The following is a 24,225-nucleotide window of genomic DNA, read 5'->3' on the forward strand; positions in this document are numbered from 1 at the left end:
GTTACATGATCATGGATGATTTTAGGAAATTTTTCCTCTGGGGACATCTAATTACTGTGTGATTTTTATTGTGTTTTATTGTCTCCTTGCCCCTAAAAGAGGGGTAAGATATCCCCTGGGGCACTTGCTATTTATCATTTGAGCTGTATATCCTATAGCTTTTAGACTGCTCATCCCTGGTGAAAGTAAAGTAGAAATTAAGGATTAGCTTTCTGTGAATACTGACATAGTATCAAGTGTAGTCTCCTGTCCTGGCAGGCATCGATTCTAAAGGGTGTATACGAACATCTTACAGCGATGATGACATTAAATGGATAATATTTGTGCTCTTCACACTGTCCAGTGGTTAAAACTATTCACCATTGTATTCCAAGCAGACCAATCCCACCGAGAACTAGAAGCAAGACACCGTTCTTGGATATCAGGGCCCTCCCAGTTGACAGACCCGAGAGTGATGTTACCTACACACAGATGAGTGCTGCAGGTGCTTGTGGGTATTGTATGCTCTCGAAGTGAGCATTCGCAGATTTGGATCAAGTATTTAATTCAGTTTTTCTACAGTTGTGCACTATTTGCGCCATGTGATCACTCCTTTGTCCCACTGTGCTCTGAAGTGCTCTGTGGTTATTTCCCACTGAGAGCACACTGAAATGTTGTGAGCAGTCTCCTGACAGTGTCACCAGGAAGCTCCTGATTTCCCTTTTTCATGTCATATTTTCATTTTGGAAGGTTTCGGTGCTAGCTAATCTCAGCTTGCTTCTGTGGTAGCATGAACATTGTTCACTGGGGAAGGAAAGGGAAGTTTGGGAGCACCAAAGAGTGGCATCTCCCACCCCAGGGCTCGTGATAGGATCATCCAACATGGGATTTTGATCTGAGCTGCCATCGACACACATAATCATGACTTTAATTTTTTGCAGCTCAGTGCTCTGCGTAGTCACTCCACATAGACTTGTCTGACTCATTTAGCAGCTGTTTCTTGATGTTTTGAAAGAACTGTGTTTTCCTTGAATAAATGGAATTTCTGATTTGTTTGCTGGGGAAATGTGTAGCATAGCTGTGTTGCTGTGTCCCCTGTGGTTTGTTCTCAGTCGCCACCCTCCCTTCCCATTTTCTCCCTCTACTGCTCATAAAAATAGCTTCTTGTCTTTCTTGCTCCTTTTGTTCTTTCTGTTCTGCTCCTTTCCCATGCTTTTCCTATTTCTCTCATTTCTTTGTTCTATCCTGTCTGTTGTTTTCCCCCTTGCTCCATCAGATGCCTGTCTGTCCTCTCTGTCAGAAGATGATATAGGTTTCCAAAAGTCTGCAACATTGTACGGAAGTCAAGTGCAAAGCAAATTTTAGAAACTGAACTTTTGTCCATAGAATATATAATATATTATATTAAAAGAGCTGTTCTTTGAATGTTAATTAAATATTAAACAAAATATTTACAGCGTTTTGCATATTTAAAATGGTGATTCCTTTCTTTTCCAATAGAAAGTATCCACAATGACTTTCTGATTAGAATTAAAGCTCTGCTTCATTTGGAATAGCCAGCCAATTCTCTCTGGGCTTAAATTATATTTAACTTATGAGGTGTATATTACTAAAATATGGACTTTGGTTTTTCCATTCCCCCAAAGCTTAGAAGTTCGCCTTGTATTAATTATAACACTCAAATAATTGTAGAAGTAAGACAATGAAAGCAAATGATTAGGAAAGACACAGCATGGCATGCCCACAGCCTAGTGTGCAGTGAGTTAAAATATTTGGCAATCAAATTATATGAAATAAAAAGTATTTTATGTGTCAGTGTTTATGTGAAAGAGTCCAGGCTGTTCAAAGGTAATTTACTGAGGTGCTATTAGCTGTTGAGGGAAGGGAGATCCATTCTTTTTGAATATGTGGTCACTGGTAGATTTTACATGCTCCATTGTATGACCCTGTACCCAGACACTTGTAGATGGCACTAATTAGAATTAGTGGGTTGTCAAAAAAGAAACAAAACCAAAAGAAATAAAAGAAAAGGAGAGGTCAAGAGGGGGCTATTTTGGAGAAGAAGGTTGGAAATGGAGGTGAGGATCAGATCATGTTCTATTGTAATCATTTATAAAATTTTCAAGAATGATAAAAATATGTTAATATATATATATATATATATTTAAAGTGACAAACCGTAGAGGATATAAGGGTAGTTCATTTGTATCTATTGTTTAGCCTTTAATATTTATTACAACAGTAGAACAATAATGAATAATTCAAAGTTTTAATACATATGTGCAATTTCTGTGTTAAGCCAAGAGAAGAAAGAGACGCCAATCTCTCCATTGGAAGTGCCATAAGAAGGGCTCTGGTGGAAAGTTCTGGTCTTGCAGCAGTGGACCCGTTCTTACTCTCTGGGAAATCAGTCACTTGACTTAAATCCAAAGCCGTGACTCAGTTCTGCTGTTAATACTGAATCCTCCAACTGCCTGACATTGCAGCCTCTGTGGAGTAGACTCACTCCACTCGGCATGTTAAATCTTGTGTGTCAAAGAGCTGCAATTTGAAATGCAAGAGAAAAAAAAAGCCTGAAGGAAACCTTTCCAAGGTCATGTGCTGCAAAATGAAAATTCCAAAAATCTGTGACCAGATTCTCTGGGCCTGCTAATTGGGTGTGCTGCGTGCACATGACCTGGTTGTGAAATCAGAGCTTGGAGTGGGAAAAGAGTAAACAGAAAAGCAAGACTTAACACATTTGCATAAAAATGTATTCACCTAGGCAAGGTGGACAGAGCAACAGCAAGAATCCAGAGCTAGAGAACTGTGTAAGCTCTCCTCTCCATCACTGCCAGTCCGACCTGGGCATGGGAGCAGTCGGAAGTAAAGCAGTAGCATCCAGATCCTTTTTCTAATGAGGATGGTTTAGATCTGTGACATGAGTCTACGAGCACCAGCTTGGCTATTCTTTGGTCTCCTGGGGCCGCTCTGCTCTCAGGGACTGGAATGCCTACACATCCAAGCTCAGCACCAATTTGCATACTTGGGCTATAGTTTATTGACTAATACCTATGTGTGTGTGAGTAGATTGCAAACAAAGGAAAGAAGCGAATAAGGTTGTTGAGAAAACAGGTCTGAAAACAAGAGGAGGCTAGTTCTCAGATTTTCTTTGAGAGTTTCTGGGGGTAAAATGTCAAATGAAAGCCACTTTATTTCAATCATGGCATAGACGCCTCAGCAAGCTTGATTAAAAGCCAGTTTTTTTAAAAGTAAATAATAAACAGAGGAATTTATTTATTGAATAATGAAATAATAAACAGAAATTTCTCTTTTAGGCCTGGGATTAGTTCTTTTGAGAATAGAACATAGTCTTGATGTGCCAACATCAAATGAAAGTAGCAATGGGTTCCATACGACTGTGGCGCCGTTGGAAATGCTGCCACACAAAGCTATGGGCTGCCAATTCTGTTACAATTCTGTTCTTTTTATTTTTATTTTTATTGATAAAAGGAGTAAAAGCCAGTTTTGAGCTCAGTGACTAGGTAGACCCTGGCTGATGTCCCCGTTACATGTATGATCAGTGTCCCATGTCTTACTGTGGGAAACTTGATATTAACATTGATACTTTTCTTGGCTCTTTAGTTGTCTAAATTTGTCTTCACTGACATAATTTCCAGGATTTATATCCATTTCAAGCTTCTTTTTAAGAGCCTGAGGTTGGGCTAGGGGGATGGATCAGCAGCTAAGATTACTGGCTGCTCTTCCAGAGGACCAGGGTTCAATTTCTAGCATCCACATGGTGTCTCACAATTGTCTGTATCCAGTTCCAGGAGATGCAGCAACCTCTTGGGGACTCTGCGGGCAACCGACACATGCTGCACAGCTCTACATACATGTAAAACACTCATACATGTAACATAATGGAATTTTAAGAATGAGCCTGCCGCTGCTCTGTGTGTCTCTGCACACTGTGACATGAAGTTTGTAGGCTTTTGCTTTTTCATAGATGAGGCGCGCTGCCTTTGCTAAAATTATTTGAAACACCATTTTAAGAGTTCATATCGCAGCATGTATTTGCTATTCTTCCCTCTATCGTTTGTCTGTAAATGCCAACACGTCCCCAAAACAGCTTTGTATTCTAAGCAGATTCAAAAAGTGGGACATAAGTGCTTATGACACGTGTCAAATATTTTAGCACCAAGGGCCACTTCTTGCCTGTAGTGTTTCGTCTAAATATGTTGTAAGTTTTATTAAGGTTCTGACATTCGAGAATTTGTAGAGGGTGTTTAAAAGTGAGGAAGACAGCCACGGCAAAACAAGATGGAAGACACAAGGCACACTCCTTGTTTCTCCTGTATAATTGCATAGTGAATAGAATTGAAAATTTTATGCAAAAGAAATGGCCTTATCTAAGACAGCACTGCCAGCTCACCAATAAGTGAGCACAGTCCCCTCAGAGGCCCTTAGGGAGTCCCTGTTCTGATGAGCCTATGCAGGTGACAACTGTTTCACATATTTTAAAAAGTGAGGTGATCAGAGTAAGCATGGGGTCAAGATGGGCCCATTTTAAAAAGGGGGTCTAGGAGACCCCTCTAAGGAGATTAGTAATGGTCACTAAGAAAGCATTGTAAACACAAAACATTCCAGGCACATGGAAAAACTGGTACAAAAATAGTGATTAGCTGGGGTGGTAAATAGAAGGAATCTATTGTGTATCCAGGAAAGTGCCCACAAGTCAAGGAACATATGGGTGGGAGCTCAGCACAGCAGACAGCTTCAAGAGTTTTGCCAGTAGTCCATGGATCTAACACTGGGTGAGGTTGTTCTGGGGTGAGCAATGAGATGAGAGAAAACAGGTAAGCAGAACTTCTTCACCTAAACATTGGCAACTGGGAAACAGGTACCTCTGATGAGCTGTGAGGGAATCCTTATCCTTTTCCAGAACCCAGCTTTAGGATATGTGTCAGTGGCTTCCAGAGACCTTTGGCACTCTTGATTATCCCTATCGTAAAATCATTTCCCCACACCTGCAGTGTCTCAGGGGAAAAATGCCCTTCATCCTGTTTTCATTTTAGAGAGAGAGACATGTTTCTTAACCTCCAATCTGGATTCATAACTGGAGGATTGATTTATCTGATAACTCAAAACATCACTTGCTATTTCCTCAAGTTGCAAACTAGTCTTTTGTTTCCTTTTGGATTGTGTATTGGGATTATGTTCCCTACCCATGACCCTCTAGTACCATCCTGCCCTCCCCCTCCCACACCCCAACAAACTCCCTCATACCTAGTAGTCTGGTGGCTACATCATTAAAGACAAAGACATTCCCTTCTCCAGCAACCATCAACTGTCATATGCTCCTCAGGAGAGGATGGGGCTTAGTGGTCAGCTTCTCTGCCTGTAGTGGAAGACTAGTGGGCACTGCAGATATCCATAGCTGCCATGTGTTCGTGGCTAACAGCAATGTCACATCTGGATGATGGCTTTTCATGTCACTCTACCCCATCCTCCGGCTCTTAAATTCTTTCTGCCTTTTGTGGTGCCACCATACCGTGCCTTAGTATGGGGTGGGGGTGGGGGAGGGATGAGTGTTGATAGAGATAGATTGCTGGATACTGAACATTCATCAGTCTCTTATTCTTAGTGTGTTAACCAGGTTGGAGTTTCTGCATTGACCATACTTTGCAGAGAGGACTGCTTCAGGCGGAGAGTTTGACTAGTTTGTGAATGTAAACATAAGTATTTAGAAGGCCGCTTGGCAGCAAAGCAGTTGGTTATCTCTAAAATGATTGTGCCACTATGGCACCAATGAGCATACTTTGCACAGTGAGTAGGTATTGTAGTACTTGTATTCTACAGCTAGGCAAGAGCCCTGATAAGTTTTCTGTCCCCCAGCATTCTGCATGACATCTTTGACACCAGGAAAACTAGGCAGTAGAGGGTTTCAAGCTCTGTTCTGTAAACAGAAGTTTCTGTCCTACACAGTCCCACAGTCATTCAGTCCCAAAGAAACACACAGAGGCTTATATTAATTATAAATTGTTTGGCCTGGTAGCTCAGGCTTATTATTAACTAGCTCTTACAACTTAAATTAACCCATAATTCTTATCTATGTTTAGCCATGTGTCTTGGTACCTTTTCTCAGTGAGGCAGTCTCATCTTGCTTCCTCTGTGTCTGGCTGGTGACTTGTCTGTGTCCTATGACCAAAGGGTGTGGTGAGAAATTAGAATCTTAACTCCAATACAGCTTACTCCAATTAATGATATACCAAACTACATAACTGTAATTAATTTTAATACTCACTCTTCCTTATGAAATAATTTTATAAGAAGCAAAACCCATACAAGACACAAAAAATGACTCATCCTGACACCTCTTGAGAATCCCTACTTGTATTGAAAACAGAGTTTAGAACTTTCATTATGATTAACATAAATGTACAAAAGCTGTTTGCAGAATGACTTTAATTAAGACACGAAAATACAAGACTTCAGGAGCACCCCCGCTTCAAATATGTAATATCTCTATTTTTCTGACAAGGTGCAGTTGAAAGTAATACTTGCCTTTTGAGACCGCCCTATTGATTGCTTTTGAGTGTCCAGTGTGTCTGCATTGTTCTTTTGGAAGCTCTGTGTTTTGTATTACTTCAACACCTCCACTTAATAGAAACAGCTGTGTGCTTGAATCTTAAGAAGTTCTGCGTCGATGGTTCAATGTTTAAATTCGGCTGCAGTATTTTCTAATGTGTCACACTTGAGTCGCTAAGGTAATGTGTTATTATTCTAGTATATATCATTAGCCTAGCATTTAGCAGTTATGTAGTGAGCATTAAGAATTTTGTTGGACAGACACAATTGTTGCCATCACAAAACACGCTGAAGAGGACAGTTGGGATGTTGCTGATGTGTGATCTGGGTAGGGAGGGTGGTGGCAACTCTGTGCTGGAGTTCCTTGCTAAGTTCCAGTGAAACGCAGCCCATTCTGTTCTGCTCTTTCTTCCTCGCTGTCTCCTTCTTTCTCTCCCTCCCTCCCTCCCTCCCTCCCTCCCTCCCTCCCTCCCTCCCTCCTTCCCTCCCTTCTTCCCTCCCTCTCTCCTTCCCTTCTTCTTCCTTCTCTCCTTCCTTCTTTCTTTCCCTCCCTCCTTTCTTTCCTTCCTTCTTTTTAATTTTTGGATTTGGTATATCCCAATAGCTTTAGCTTCTGGACACTCTGCAGTGTTTGCTTCACTGTGTAAGGATTATTGAACAGCTTTATATGTAGAGTTCTGAATCACAGATTACCATCAGTTAAATGCCTGCATTAGTTCAAAATAACTTCTGAGGTACTTCTTTTAAAATTTATTTTTCTTCGGTGCAAAAATAATGTATATTCATTAATAAACGTTTTGAATTATAAAAAAAAAGTGGAAAGGGGTTTTGAAAAATAAAATCTCCTGTAGAAGTACCACGTAGAGAAAACCTCCTTTGTGAGCTGGGTGTGCTGCTACATGTCTGTGGTCCTACAAAATAGGAGGTATAAATTGGAGGACCCTGAGTTCAAGGCCAGCCTCAGCTTAATAGCAGGTTCTAGATCACAAAGTCAGCCTGGACTACTTGATGTTAGCTGTGAACTAGCAACTATATATATAAAATAGAGCATATTTCCGGAAGTCAGCCTTACAGATAGCAGCAGGCGCTTTGCCAGCAAGAAGTCTTTTCCTCTTTGGCAGACTCCCAGGACAAAGGTACTTCAGGGGAGGAATGCTATCTCCCACAGGCCAGGTAACTTATCTCCCTATCTCCAGCAGCTGGGCCTTCCTGTAGATTCTGGGCTGGGATCTCTGCTTCTACAGGGAGAGGTAAGCAGTCTACCTGAGTTTTTAAATCAAAAGTCTAATTCTTGGAAAATGACAGGCACGTAAGAACTTAGAGGCCTCAGATACCAAAAGGCTAAGGCTCATCTTTGGACACACCTAAGGTTCTCTTCCTCCGTACTTCCCACCACATAAAATATTCCGTAAACACTTTCCTAAAGGGCAAGACAACCCCTGCCCCCTTCTCCAAAATAGTGTATATTCCCTCATTTTTCAGGGTAGTCCTGTTACCTTGGAGGGGTCAAGATTTGAGGGGCACAAGGGAAGGGCCTCCAAAGATGGAGGCCGAGGCTGGGATTACAAGTCCCAGAAATTCTCCTTCTCCTTCCACACCCTGCCACAGTCTCTCTGGCATTAACTAACCTTGTCCAAAAGAGCCTTCTGGTTTATGGTCCTCTATCACATATGAGACCTTTCACATTAGAGCCTTCCTCAAAAAAAGAAACAAAGTGAAAACCCACCTTCATTTTGAGAATTATTTATTGGGTTTTTAGAAAACTTTTCTTGAATTACAATTTTGCTTGTGTGTGTGTGTGTGTGTGTGTGTGTGTGAGTGTGTCTTCTATTCAGCCCACTAATCTACAGCAAGCTTTTCTGAGTGTCATTAAAGGACTTCATGCAGCTGCTGGCCTTCCTGTCTTGTCTTTGCATTCTGATGCTATGATGTTTGGTTAGCGTCCATAAACTAAGAAGCAGGCTAGAAGTGAAACTTGGAGTACTTCCTCTTTGGGAGGTATTGACTTGCTAGGGGTAGAACTGGAATGAGACCTGCCCTAAAGGCCTTGGAGCTCCCTTTCCTCATTGTCTCTTATCTTGCCCTGTGTATCTTTTTCATTTGGCGGTTCCTAAGTTGCAATCTTTGCGATAATTTAGTGTGAAAATTTTCAGGTTGATTTTAAAATACTTATGAAAATGTAAAAGGCCCAGAACATATTAAACAATCTTGAAGGAGAGAAAAGTGGAGAGCTTATATTATTTTACTTTAAGCGATAGCATCCAAAACCTCTGAAACTGACAAACAGGTCAACAAAGACATCCATAAAAGGTAAACAAACTCAGAAATTGATGGTCTTTTATGCAGTATGGGATTTCCAATTGGCAGATCAACATATGCTTTGACGAGTGTAGTGGGAAAAGACTGTATGTCTTTCCAGTAGGCCTTGAACAAATGGATACACATATAAAAACAAATGCAGTCTTTTGTGTATACAAAGTTAATTCAAGATGATAGTAAACCTAAAATGTATACGCTAGGCCATCATTTGCTTAGAGAAAATGTTCTGCCCAGACGTAAAACCCCATTCTGTGTCCTATGTCAGAATTCCTTGCCTTTTGATCCATTTTCCTTGTCCTTGATGCCCTTCAGCTCATGAGGACACCAGAGCAGCTCATTTTATAGGCAGAACTTATTGCGTAAGCAATTAATATGCTATTCTCTAATATGTACTGAAGTGTATAGAACAAGTTTTATAAAAAATCCAAAATTTATTAAATTCAGGGAATGACAATCCACAAAATGATTGCTTGCATTCTTCTAATTGTAAATCTTGTGTACATTTTTAAAATGTTGAAGGAAGTAATGCCTGCTGGGTGAAATGTTTTAGGTCTAGAAGCAGATGGCCTGAAATCTTATCTGAGGTCATGGGATTTAGAGGCCTCTGGTCTAGATTACAGTATTTGGGCCTGGATATTTAGGACACAGGGGAAGGCAAGAGCTGAAGGAGCTCTAGCCCAGCCATGGAGGATCACTGCACAACACACCCAGACGGAGGGAGAATCCAGCTTGCACCGTGAAGCTGGGATTGTAGGAGACCTCTAAGTGGTCACCAACAGACCTGAGTTCTCACCCGCCATGAGTCACCGAGGTACTTTAAATCAGTGTCACAGGCCAGTTCCCACAGAAAAAGAAAGGCCTTAGTAAGGGGAAAAAAAAACCTGGAAGGTAAGCACTAAATGTATATATAGATTAATTTTCTATTTACAAAAATTCACTGTATAAAATGATGAGTTTTATTATTTCATTTTACTTTCTGTGTGGGTGTGTCTGTGTGTATATTTTTATGTGCTTGTATGTATGCAGTGTAGCAGGGAAGATCCTCTGCCACCACCGTCATTATCATCATCATCATTGTTATTATTGTTGACACGGTCTCTTCCGTGAAACTCTCCACAGGAGCTCAGATGGCTTCTATGAGCCCCACAGGCCTGCTTGTCTTTGTCCCCAGCACTAAGACCACAGGCACAGGCTATGCTACTCACCAGTTTTTAGCATAATTTTTAATACTGAGCTGTGATTGAGTTATCTCTCCACCCCTGACATTTGCTTTCTTATTATATGAAATTATTTCTCAGGTTACTGCCTAACATGTTTAAACAGAGTTTGATGGCAGGTAAAATGGTGAGGAGTTCAATCTCATTTAATCTTTACGAAGACTCTTTGAGGTTACAACCATTAAATTTACCCATTTTCCTGGGGGCAACTTTGAGATTTCTAGCTTTTGCAACACTAATGGGAGGTTTTAGCAGAAGTCAGAGCTAAGCCACATTACACATTGTGCCATCTCTATTTTCTTATTTGGTCCTTAAAATAATTCTGATTCTTTATTTCATATAATTGGTCACTTTCTGCATTAAACATTTTTATTTTTTAACTAATCCACATAAAATAATGAACTATACAGCTTGTATAGGCCTGTATTTGTGTAACTTTTGAATGTTGATTCACACCTCTGAATTTATTGTAGTTGACCTTGGTACTGTTTTATTGGTGCAAATGGGGACTTATATATGTTATGCAAATGTTCTATAACTGAGTTCAACTCCACCCCAACTCACTACTGTTAATGTTTATTATTTTGCCATGTTAACACCATTTAAAAAAAATTGAGTCTTATTCTGACATCTAGTTCTAAAGTTATATCACTATGTTTTTATTTATCCAAAGTTATATCACTCTGCTTATATTTATTCATTCAAATATTTCTACATTTATCAAGGACAGAGGAAGAATAGAGTACTTCAGCATAGCACAACACATAATGGCATCAGGACGGCCATGTTCCATTCATTGTAGTTGATGGAGTACTCAAAGTTTGGTAGACAGATTCAGGAATGGTTTGGAAATGGGTAAAGGTTGGTTTACCTTACTTCCATTCTAAACTTTGTGTAGACAAATCCTGTGTGCTCTTTATGAAACTGTTTGCTTTTTGTTTGTTTGTCTGCTTGCTTTTTGTATTTTTTAGGTTTTCGAGACAGGGTTTCTCTGTGTAACCCTGGCTGTCCTAGAACACCCTCTATAGCCTAGGCTGGCCTTGAACTCACAGTGGTTGGCCTGCCTCTGCTTCCTGAGTGCTGGGATTAATGTTGTGCGCCACCACTGCCTGCCTGCTTCATTGTTATTCTTATGAATTAATTGTGGGAATTCTTCAGTATAGACATGGACTTCCAACTATTGTTTATGTTTTAAAGTTATCGATATTTACTAAAGACTTTCACCCCTAATATCTGAAATTGCTACATTGGATCAGGCATGGCAAATGTGCTGAATAACAGCCAATACTAATAAACCAGAAATTATATTGATGTAAAAGCGATATTGCTATCCCATCTTCCAGTTAAAATAGTTAAGGAAATTAAAAGATAATTAGGTATTGAGCCACTGGGATTTGCTTTGGGATGAATGAATTGATACTGAGATGCTCTTGCTTAATATTTCTGGGTCCAGAAGATAACAAATTCTACTCTTTGGGATATTTGCTCCTAGCACCTGTGGCAGAGTAGGGTCTGCCTCTAGTGGTCCTGAGTGCTGATTAACCTGTATTTTTGAGCTAATTTATCATAAGTGCGACAATAAAGCCACTTTCAAATATAATGACATTGGATACCAGAAGTATAAATTAACTTATACTTGACAGCTTATTAAAATAAGTTCATAATTTAATTGCAGCATCTTGATGTTTTGTCATTCTAAAGTTCTAGTAATCAAATTAGAAATAAAACACAACCCTTACAAATAAAATTTTAAAGGCGGAAGGGTCTAAAATTTTCTTTTTATATTCTTCTTCATATAAAATTTATTGAATAGAAGACCATTTCTGGTTTTTGCCTGACAGAAAGATTGTCCAATATGAGTTGTCATTCAAACAAAATTTGTGCATGGAATTACACAATACCAGGAATCATTTTTATCTATTAATATAAACTTTCTCTAAGTACAACATGAAAATATTATTTAATATTGAATTTAGAATATGTTCAATCTTATAAAATTTTTTAAAAATACTCAAAACAATCATTGATATTAAGTTGTCAGAGGCATAAATACGGATAGATTTATATATATTAATTGCTTTATATATTTATTCTAAATAAACTTTAATATAAATGATTCTAAATAAGGCTAAATTTTCTTGCGATTGGTTTATGGTTAGAATTTGTCCAATAATACAAATGTGTGATTTCATCCAACATTTTAGTCTATACAAAAATGTTAATAGTTTAGAATGAAGTTGCAGAAGTTGATTTAGAGTTTGTCATTAGTTTTAAATCTACCTCTGTACAAGAGACAGGTTAGTGTGTTACAGATTTAAAGGCACATGTGTTCACGGCCTTCCCATTTTCGTGACACATCTAAGTTGGACCCTCCTTTATGAGAGCTGTGTAATAAAGAGCAGGTGGGACCCACTGGATCTTACCTTCTGCTCCTTCTCACGCTGTCCTCCTCGTTAACTGTGCAGTGCTTGCCTAGGTTCTCCCTTCTGAGTTCACCCGTTTTGCACTCTTCGTAAACTTGCATTTCCACAAACTGTTTTACTTTTTTGGTTGATAGATCTTCAAATGTATTACAGCCTCTCAAAGCTATAAGATGGGCGTGCACCCACAGCTGCTATTTTTCCCCCTTTGTTCACGTGTCTGTACAGGAATTCTTACTCCCATGTGTTCATTTAGATATTTGTGCTTTTCCTTACCCCAGTTTTCTTTATCAGTACTCCCTTCCTACTTGAAAACCACCTCCAGACTGTAGACATTTCTTCACTTAAGTCTTCATCAAAATGCTCCATGCACCACAGAAAAAGATGGGAAAAATGCCTTTGAAACTTTAAAAGTTTGATTTCAACATTCATATTTGTGTGTGTGTTTTAACTGAAATTTCACACAATGTATTTAGCTAATGGTTTCCCTTCCCCATCCTCCCAGATCCTCCCACCTACCCACCCAACTCCAAGCCTTTGTTCTTTTTCTCTTTAAGAAAAAAAAGAGGGTGTAAGAACATCATAAAAAAGCACAACACACACAAAAATACACACTCTCTCTCTCTCTCTCTCTCACACACACACACACACACACACACACACACACACATACATGAAAAAACATGCAAACACAAAATCAGAAATCATAAAATATAAGCAAAAAGACCAGGAAGATAAAAAAATCAAAAACAAAACAATATGAAATAAAACATCTACAAAAAACACTACTGAGTTCATTTTATGTTGGCCTTCTACAACTGGGCATGGATATTACCCTTATGTGTGTTTTATAAACCCAGTCAAATTCCATTGGAGACAACTAAATTTTCCCTTTCCAAACAGTTGTCAGTTGGAGATAGCATCTTGTTTGGAAATGGATGATCATGGCCATTTCCCCCTCTAGAGCTGGGGTCCTGTCTGTCTTGAACATGTATAGCCCCTATGTGTGCTGCCACAGTCTCTGAGTTCTTATGTGCACCAGCCCTGTTGTGTCTGGAAGACAGGTTCTTGGCTCTTAAAATCTTTCGGCTTCCTCTTCTGCAAAGCTACCTGAGCCCAGAGAGAAGGGATTAGATGGGGTCATCCATTTTTATACTGGGGGTTCCAAGATCTCTCATTCTTTGCAGGTAATCCAGCTGTGGGTCTCTGCATTACTACCCATCTACTGCAGGAGGATGCCTCTCTGATAAAGGCTGAGTGGGATTTCCCAGAGTGACTTGTGAAATCTATTCTCTGGCTTATTATATAGTTTTGTATTAGCAGAATTTATATTTTGAATTTCTATTTGCTTGCCATAAATGACACTTCAAATTTGATATCAAGAGTACTTATGCTTTTTGGATGCATAGACTTTAAGGGTATGTTTTTCTAGAATGAACCACTTCACTAGCAGTGAATCCTAATACTCAGTCTAGCTTTTATGCCACATTGAGACTTATTTGTACCAACTCATTATTTCTATGTTAAAAGAGTACATGCTTCATAGCTGTTTTAATCATTCTTAATGAAGTACTTTTCAGTTTTGTGTTAGAGCCACACCTAATTAATTTTGTACTCTAATGAACCTTTGGAAATGTTCAGCAAAACTCTTCCAAATGAAATCCCGAGTCTGTAACTAAACACAGATGCTCTTTTGCTTCAGTTTGCATTTGTAGAAGTGATATTAATTCCTTATTCTCAGTTAAAATTGGTTTGTAGGTATTCCCCTTCAAGATTATTCCTTGTAAACAGCTCTTGTGATAAACTAATATCATATACTCCAGTACCCATCTGGAGTATAACTGTTCCCAAAGAAGGATATCAAACATAGTATTATCGCTAGTCTTGTCTGTAAGATCCAAACTCAGGTGACATGACTTTTGCACTTTCCCACAATGGCCTCCTATTTGTTAACTATTAGGGTAATCCCTAGCATTTCATATTAACTGTCAGATTACATGTTAACTGTTAGATTAACCCCTAGCATTTCATATTAACTGGTAGATTAACCCTTAGAATTTCACTTTCCAGACTAGTTCATAGTGTGGTTTTGTTCCTTTATGCCTATCCTTCAATGCAAATGATAAATTACAGTTTCCTTTGTGGTCATTATCCTTTTGACCTCTGTAGCTTGTCAGTATACCTATAGTTCAGCAATTAATTTTGAACAATTGTAATACTTTCATATGCATAAAAAACAAGAAATGAATGATGTTTTTAAAGAATTTTATGTAATTTACCTCCGAAATGGGTAGCCGGCATCTATAATCTATCTATCCATCAAACTATCTACCTACCTATCCATCATCTATCTATCTATCTATCTATCTATCTATCTATCTATCTATCTACTATCATCTATCTATCTATCATCTATCATCTATCTATCTATCTATCTATCTATCTATCTATCTATCTATCTATCTATCTATCATCTGTCTGTCTATCATCTATCTATCATCTATTATCTATCTGTCCATCTGTCAGTCCATCCATTCGTCCATTCATCCATCCATCTATCCACCGTTTATCCATTTATCCATCTATCGACCTATCCACCAATTGATCAATTGATCTGATCTATCTATCTATCTATCTATCTATCTATCTATCTATCTATCTATCTATCATCTCCTCACAGTGAAAGTCTCTGCAGGGGATAGATCTTTTGAGCCTTGCTCATCAGCCTGTATCCTCACAGCTCCTCTGTGTACTTGGCAGAGTGAATCTTGAGTGAGTATTATGAGGAAGGGTAATGGCTTCCAGACTTGCCCCTCACAGGCTGAGTTTGAATTGGTGTGGGAGGGCGACTGAAAAGATCAGTAAAGCATAGGATGTTAAAGTAGTTCAGAACCACAGCTAATGCCACTCTAGTCAGATCAGCTTTGTAGTTTTGTAACCCAGAATGTAGCTGCTCTGTGAGCCCCACAATGAATATCAGGACTTACAAACAGCTGAGAAACCCCTAATCTGACTGAGATGAAGCCCAGTGTCTCTTTCTGTGAAGCAGGACACAAGGAGTCTGATGTGGAGCCTCTTACCATTGGTTTGGTGGAACCGTGGCAGTCTCCTGAGCTCCACACCTGGCTCACTTGGTCTTATCTTCTCAGCTCAGTCTCTCATTCCTAAAGAAACCTGTTTTCCCGCATACCGAGATTTCCTCCCTGACTCCTGAATACCCTCTCCATTTCTGCTTTGTTCTTCTAACTGTGCCTTTGGCCTTGTCCGAAATGAAAGTATCTTCTGCTGCAGGACTTTTCTTGTAGCCTTAGCCTTAGCTGCAGCATGCCTCCTGCTCAGGGCTGCCCATAGCTTGTCTATTTTGTACCGATCTCTGCTTGCTTTTATTCTTAAACCAGCGACTACAACATGATTAATTTATGAGCATAAATACTAACCCATTTGGCCCTCTGTAATGCATGGCCTATAGTTTTATATGTATAACAGTTTTATATGTATATCTTCCTATGTACTTCAACTAAATAGTATATTCCTGGAAGACAGATATTTTGTGCTTTTCTTGAATATTCAGCATATCAACGTATTTGTATCATTGACTAGCCAGGCATTAATCCTATTCCAATACTATTTTAATGTCAAAAAGTATCCCACCTCATCAAGCACACCCTGCTCTCACATGTAAGTTGAGTGGATGTTCTATATCATCAGAGAAGACAGGTCCATGATGTCACATGAGACACTTAATTTGGAATGTCTTGAGTTTGCAAGGGAGATCCATATAACTGACTGTGATCTGTGATAGCTACTGAATTGTGGCTCTATTAATGTCATTTTGGATATGAAGTGTGTCAGTTCAGTACTTAATGTAAATGTAAGAACTCAAACAGTACTTAATGCAATGCTGTCAAAGTGATACATGACATATATCATAAATATCTGCACATAGACTTCTAACTGACCTTGGCTTTCTTATCGCACACGCAGGAACCTCTGCACAGATGAACATTTGAAAGCATCATCGTCAAACATCTGCAACCATGGAGACGTCGTCAATGCTTTCTTCACTGAATGATGAGTGGAGATCCGATAGCTACATTGAGCCCCACTACAAGGAGTGGTACCGTGTGGCCCTTGATGCTCTGATTGAACATGGGATAGATGCCTACCAAGAATTCCTCATCAAGGAGCGAGCTTCAGATTTTCTAGCTGAGGAAGAAGTTAATTATATTTTGAAAAATGTCCAGAAGTTTGCACAAAACACAGAAAGTGGTTCTGATAGTTCCTGTGATGGTGCCTCCTCGTCAGGGACTTACTGGCCCACACAGTCTGATGTGGAGGCTCCAAATCTTGATTTAGGCTGGCCATGTGTAATGCCTGGATTCTTAGGGAGTACGCATATAGACCTCCTCTTCCACCCACCGAGAGCACATCTACTTACAATAAAGGAAACTATTCGGAAGATGATAAAAGAAGCAAGAAAGGTAGTAGTATATCTTTTTTGAAATGAAAGATATGAAATGTAGATAAGTGCAGTGTTCTATGCACTTGTTCTATGATGGGCATATATGTTAACTTAAAAATCTATGGGTGTGGCTCATTCCTGCTAATTTCAGAAAATATACCTATAGATATATATAGGAAACTCACACACTCATATCTTTCAAGATTTCTTTGTGTGTGTGTGTGTGTGTGTGTGTGTGTGTGTATGAACACTTGTACCCATGTATGTGGGTACCCATAAAGGCCAAAGAAGGTGTCATATCCCCTTGCTAGACTTACAGGCTGTTGTGAGCTTATCAGTACGAGTACTAGGAACTGAACTTGCGTCCTCTGAAACAGCAGCAAATGTTCTTAACTTTTCAGCCATCTCCCTACCCCCGTACATTCCCCAGTCTTATGTGTATCTGAGACAGTAGCAAGAGGTCCTTTAATAGAAAGATATTTCTATTAAAGAAATAAAAGAAAGTAATTTCTCTCACAATGCACCTAAGAGGCCTTTTGCCATTGGAGATGAAAGTACATGGGCTGGAATAAGATGATTTTTGACATATTCATATGTTTTAAGCACTTAGAAACTTTTCTTACTCTTTGAAAAATATGTATATTGGTGAATCTTTGTTTGCTATAGTACTAAAAACAATTGTTTTGCTTTCAGAATGGTTCATTCTATTAATATATAAACTAGAGTTCTACTTAACTATTTTCTGAATTATACATTAATGTATAATATAAAATCAACATTATGACAATTTTTTCAAGCAAAGTTCTGAAGCACTTAGCAGTCTAGGGTCTTGTACTCTTTATCAATTACTTATATTGCCTTATTAATCATATAAAACTTATTTTAGAATTCAGATAAACCTACAGAAATATCTTTTTAATCATTGAAAATTATTAAGAGTTTCTTTTGTCTTTCTTGTGTTAGTTTAAATGTGATGATCACCATGAAAGATATTTTTAAGACTATGGCAGCAATTCTTGTTGTAGGAGGCTGCTTGTTTGTTTCCCTGCAGCCTGGCAGCTCAGACCCAAAATAACCACACAGAAACTGTATTAATTAAATCACTGCTTGGCCTATTAGCTCTAGAGTCTTATTGGCTAACTCTTACATATTAATTTAACCCATCTCCATTAATCTGTGTATCACCATGAGGCTGTGCCTTATCAGGTAAAGTTCCAGCGTCTGTCTCTAGTGGGGCTACATGGTTTCTCCTGACTCTACCTTCTTTCTCCTAACATTCAGTTTAGTTTTTCCCTGCCTACCCTATTCTACCCTGTGCAGGCTTAAGACAGTTTCTTTATTAACCAATGGTATTCACAGCATACAGAGGGGAACCCCATATCAAATTCCCAAGTTTAGAAGATGTAGGCCAGTCTGGGCATGGTGGCACATGTCTGTACTTTTGATACAAAAGAGACAGAGTCAGCAGGACCTTAAGACCATCTTTGAGGCCATCCTTATCTGTCTGGTGAATTCTGGATCAGACAGAGTTAGTGAAACACTGACTCAAGGTTTGTTTGTTTGTTTTTTAGGGGAAAATGGACAAAAAAATAATTTTTTATAAATTTATAAATTATCTATTAGGTCCATGCTGTATAATAGAGAAATTTAGGAAAGAAAAGGAATTGAGGAAATAAACAAACATCCTCATTTATTTTCTATGTTGACATGACATAAAACAGCTTGAAAAATACAGTTTCATGAAGTATAAAAAATAAGGACCTCAGAGTTCTCAGTGATATTACAGTTTCCAAGACATGTATCTAATACCTAAAAGTTGTACAAGGGAGACACAGTGTTCTTAAGCTAGTGTTGGATGTAAGCTTTGTGAAAGGAAAGCCAAACCCTTTGAATTCAAATAACCTCACTTTTTAGGGGTGCTGATTTAATTAGCCATATTATGTTGAAAAATGCTTATCTGTTTTCATTACTAAACATTAGCTATTAAATGAGGACTTAGTAGTGGACCAAGCTTTTAGTGACTGAGTTAAATTGTCAGACAAATCTTTTGAACTAATCTATTTTAAAAATTATCCTTTCTTTTGTGCTGGGAACAAATGATACAATTATAATTTATAAATCAAACGAGAGTTCCAAAAGCATAATAAGACGTGGCACTTACCAGATTTTGCTAATTTTTATCAGGAAATGTCATATGTTGTGAGTCTCAGTATTAAAGGTAATCTAGGGACTGTGTCAGAGTAGTTGCAATCACACTGATCAGCTTCCCACAGGCTACGAGACCATAAACATAATGCAGCTCCCATGGAAACTGAGCATTATTCATGACCTTTTATATATTTTTCTTCCTAATGTAGCCCTGTTTAATAAGCCTCTGAAATAATATTTTCATCTGGAAACTCCCACTTGAATACGGACTTTGAGAGGAACTGAAAGTCTGTATTATAAAATAAGGTTATATTCTGCTTCCTTGGCCATACAATCAAGATAATATAAAATTAAAAAGCATGTCATATACATGCTGAGTTAGAGATAATTATTTGATCTTACAAATTGCATGCATTGCAGTCAAGTATAAATCACGGAAATTAAGATTTGTTGCTTGAGGAGATCAAATATTCTCACCTCTGTTTAGATGCAGTAATTATTAAGGTCGAGGGGCTCCATGCATAAAGCGGATTGCATCAGGGGTGCTGTATCTCAAGGACTTTAGACAGTCCTTCAGAAGACTCTCTGAAGATATTGAAAGGATCCAATACTTGGGAAACTTTGTAATCTCCCTCTCTCTTTTTGAATTCATGTTTAACCCAATAACTGGCTAAGGTCTTGTTATAAATTTCAACATAAAAGCAAATAGTCAGGCAGATATAGCATCAGACACAGGTAACACCCAAATTCCAGATACTAAGGCAGGAGTATTGTGAACTCGAGTTCAGCATGGCCTCTATAGTGTGATGCTGTCTCAAAAGGCCAAGTTAATTAACTGTACATTGAGAAATAGCTACCATGAAAGCTGGCATATGGATTTTTAAATATGAATTGTGATCTTCATGCCTGTCATCCCTACAACAGGAAATCATTCCCTGTTCTATTTCTTTAGAAACCTGCTAATCAGTGATAAACTTTGTTTTAGATTTTTTCAGAGGATTAATTTTCTTTATTAGTAGCCAGTATATTGTCATAATATGGCGTTGGGATGACCTTTTATCAAAATGTTTTTGAATAAGATAGATTTAAGTGGTAGAAACAAATTTTGTGCTTCAGACCCCCTTGGGAGAGACTTGCGCCTTGCCAAATTTTATAGAAATACAATGCTAAATAAACAAGGATGGGAAAAAGAACAGCAAAGCCAGGAAGTGGTCCCAAAGTAAGTTACATCCAGGTTTACTATTCCATTTGCATCTAAGCTAAGACACTCCAGAAAGTAAGTGGAATTGTTGGGGGGGGGGGGGTTTGTTTGTGTGTTTTTACTCTTTGAGGGCCTGCCACTCAGCTCCCAAATAGATACATGGCTGGCTGGATGGCTGGGCCCTGGTATCCTCCTCTCCTTCTCTTCCTCTGGCTCCTCCCTCTTCTTTCAAGCCTAGATTCCTTCTATTTATTCTCTCTCACTGGCAGCCCCACTTGTCCTCCTCTCTGCCTCTCTATTGGCCATTCAACTCTTTATTAGACCAATCATGTATTTTCGACAGGCAAAGTGGCACAGCTTCAGAGTTAAACAAATACAACATAAAAAAATGTTACATATCTTTGAATCATTAAACAAATATTCCACAGTGTAAACAAATATAACACATCTTAAACTGCTATTCCATAACCAATAAGTCACTTATTATGCAAAACATCTTACATTCAGGGAAAGCATGTAAATTCAGTGTCTGGCAGCTAAGGTCTTTATTGGACACCAAGGTCACCTTCCCATTCTTGGACAAAGGGGTGATACTTCCACTGTATCTTGTCTGTCTTTACTCAGAACAAATATGTGTGTCTGTATGTGACTGTGTGTGTGAGACTCTGTGTATGTGTGTGTAATATATATTTACATACAGTTTTATGTTTATTTTTTCACTTCTTTTATGCGTAGGCTTGAACGCAGTGCCTCACATGCACTGAGCATGCACATCTGCCATTGAGCTATTGATCCCCACTTCTGAGTGCTTTTGAATATTACTATTAAACTTTTCTTTCTAGCTTGTTATACAGTCTATAAATCACTTTGTTTTTTAACTAGGATATTATTTTATAGCATTTAATAATCTAGATTTTTAAAATTTATGCATATCATTTCTTATCAGTTATTGCTTAGAAGTCGCTTTATGATCCCCCTGCTTTATTATTTTGTATTTGTTTATTTTGTTCTCTTCTGAATTTTCACTTTGGAAAAGACAGCTGCAGCTACCCTCATACATATTCTGTAAAGTAATGTATTTCAACTTCCTTAACCCCTTTCTCTGCTTTTCTGTGTGGCTGGCATAGTTACATGTGTATTGTCTTCATATATTCTGATAGTGTCTAGCATGACTTTTCCCAGGCAATTATTAAGATCTAAAGAAGTGTTCCCAAGATTATATATGCATGTATGGTAATTACTGCGAACTCTTGTGAAACGTTCCTACTGATGAGTTTAAGCAGTTATCTTTCATGGAGTGTATTTTCTACTTACTCTGTGGTATGCATCCAAGGAGCTGTTACTTCTGATGTTCTTGGATCTGGGTGTGTTTAGAAAGCTGTTTGCATCTCTGCTTCCTCCTGAGTCCTCATGCTAGGACCGCTTATTTCTTGAGATAGAAATCTGATTCCTAGGAATCTGGAATCAGGAAGACTCACGAGCAGAAGTGTAGTTTGAACGAGGGTGGAGTCATTCCTGCAGCACCACATCACTGAGGCTCAGGTCTCGGCTCCACCCTGAGTCACAGTTCCTGGGAGTGTTTGTTTGGCCTTGTTAGTTGTTAGTGATACGTAAGAATATTGCTCATCCTTGGGCCTCATAGATGCAAAGGCGAAGGAGAGCAGACGATGACTGCTTTTCTTGGGAATCAGCTCTTGGAATGAAATGAGTGCTAAATGAGGTATTTGCTCACCAGGACTCTGCTCTAACTGTGACATCAGTCAAGTATTACACCTTTGCAAGATCAGTATTGTCACTTATTTCATAAAAGATATAAAACAAAATCTTTTTGTGCATTTTAAAATTCCAGTCGCCCTTTCTAAGCCTCTGACAGTTCTTACCAACTCAAGATCTTTCTAATGTATAAACCTCCTGGCTGAGTTAGTATACGATGTGAGCGAGCGGCATTGTGTCACAGAGTTCTCCCCTTTGCGTCATTTTGCAAGCATGTCCTGTCTATCTAAGCAGCTCTTAAGTATTTATCAACACCTTCATTACACTAGGATCATCCCCCAGTGATCTCAATCTCTGCTGAGAGCTTCCTTTCTGCCTGATCTCTGTTCCGACTCTCATTGTGAATCCTTTCATTGAATTTGACTCAAAATTAGTTCCTTCCTGGAAGTCATATTCTGCGTCGTCAGATTTAATGCCATCATTATTCAGTGGCTTTGAATTGAGTCTCTTTTCCTTGAATGAGGTGCATTCTGTAGAGGTGCATGTTTATGTTTGAGGATATATGTGAAAGAAAAAGAGGAGTGGAAAGAAGAGAGATGTGGTTTATGGAGACAGGGATTCTCTGTATAGCATTGGCTGCCTTGGAAGTTGCTCTTTAGAAGGCTGGCCTTGAAATCAAAGATCCACTTTCATCTGCTTCTAGAATGCTGGAATTAAAGGTATGTGCTACCACTATTGGGTGAGACTACATTTTATAGGAACAGATTTTAGCAACTTTACAAAGTTAGATGTTTTCATGATAACAACGATGATGACGACGATGATGATGATGATGATGATGATGATGATGATGATAAATAGTGACAAAAAGTAAGGAGCAGGTGGCATTCCACCAGGGAATGAAAGAATATTGACAAAGAAGAGATAACATGTCCTGATTTTAGGTAGTCCTCTTTAAAACACTACCGTTTTGATAAGCAAAAGACCTTTGTATTCACTGAGGCTTCATATCAAAGGTTAATTTTCAGTCTGGGTGTGGTAGAATATATGTGTAATGGGCCTGTCTACATTGTGAATTCCAGACCAGCAAACACTGTACAACTAGATGCTAACAACCAAAACCAACAATAAAAGCAACAAAACAAAATGAACAACAAAAGAAATAACTTGGTTGGCCTTCTTGATACTACAGGGAATGGCTTTATTTCGCCTGCCAGTCTTCTCAATGAGACAGAGTGATGCAAGTGTGCAAAGGAGCCTTGCTGGGATGATAATGTGCAACATGACATTTTACATTGCAGGACTCTGCTATTCAGTTTTATCATTCAGCATATACTTTTATATCAATTATTGGGATCTTTTAAGTAGTCACTCCTAGTGATCTAAAAACACTTGAGCTTTTACCATCAGGCCTGGAAATGACATCTTCTTAAAATTTAGAGTAGAAAAATTATGATGCAGCTATGTGTGATAGCGCACATCTTTAATCCCAGCACCCAGAAGACTGGGGCAAAAATCCTGACAGGAATTCAAAGACAACTTTGTTTACATAGTGAGGATCAGGCTATCCATCACAATATAGCAATACTTTTCTTTCAAACATAAGAAGTTAAGAATAAAATTGAAAAAGTAGATAAGAAAGAAAAATATAATACTTAATTTATGTGATAAAATGCCATGAAAATAGACATTAGCAAGTTTATTAGTTCTATAATGGTATGTATTGAAGATTGTTTTTCTTTTCATTATTTTCAGAATACTCATATCCCTTATGGAAAACACTATAAATGAAGTAAAAAAATAAAATTCAGCCAATTTACAGTTGAAAAAGTTTCTTACTTGTTAGCTAAATAAGCAAATGTAAAAAATATCAGTGTCTCTAAGTGTAGGCAGAGATTGCTTGTTCTTTTCCCAGGCACTCAGACCTAAAATAATCACACAGAAACTATATTAATTAAGATACTGTTCAGCCTCTTCTCTAGGACTTCTTATTAAGTAACTCTTACATCTTAAATTAACCTATTTCTATTATTTTATATTTACCACAAGGCTTGTGGTTTATCGGTAATTTCCACCAGGTAGGCATCTTTCTCCTTTGGCAGATACATGGTGTCTCCCTGACTCCATATTCTTTCCTCCACTATCTCTGCTTGGAATTCTGGCCTTGCTTTATTCTTCACTGTCATAGGCACAAGC

The 24,225-nt window shown here is 38.4% G+C and overlaps 1 protein-coding gene across 1 annotated transcript in view; it reads left to right on the forward strand.

Moving 5' to 3' along the window:
- The first annotated feature begins 7,744 nt into the window (after positions 1-7,744).
- Fam83b (family with sequence similarity 83 member B) overlaps positions 7,745-24,225 on the forward strand; it is a 65,177-nt gene continuing 48,696 nt past the window's right edge. Inside the window, exons 1-2 of the mRNA XM_075967746.1 lie at positions 7,745-7,799; positions 16,490-16,986. Of these exons, the coding sequence (XP_075823861.1) occupies positions 16,543-16,986 (444 nt within the window). The 5' untranslated portion in view covers positions 7,745-7,799; positions 16,490-16,542. The remainder of the gene's footprint in view (positions 7,800-16,489; positions 16,987-24,225) is intronic.

The sequence above is a fragment of the Microtus pennsylvanicus genome, chromosome 3, assembly GCF_037038515.1.
Source record: "Microtus pennsylvanicus isolate mMicPen1 chromosome 3, mMicPen1.hap1, whole genome shotgun sequence".
Classification (NCBI taxonomy): Eukaryota; Metazoa; Chordata; class Mammalia; order Rodentia; family Cricetidae; genus Microtus; species Microtus pennsylvanicus.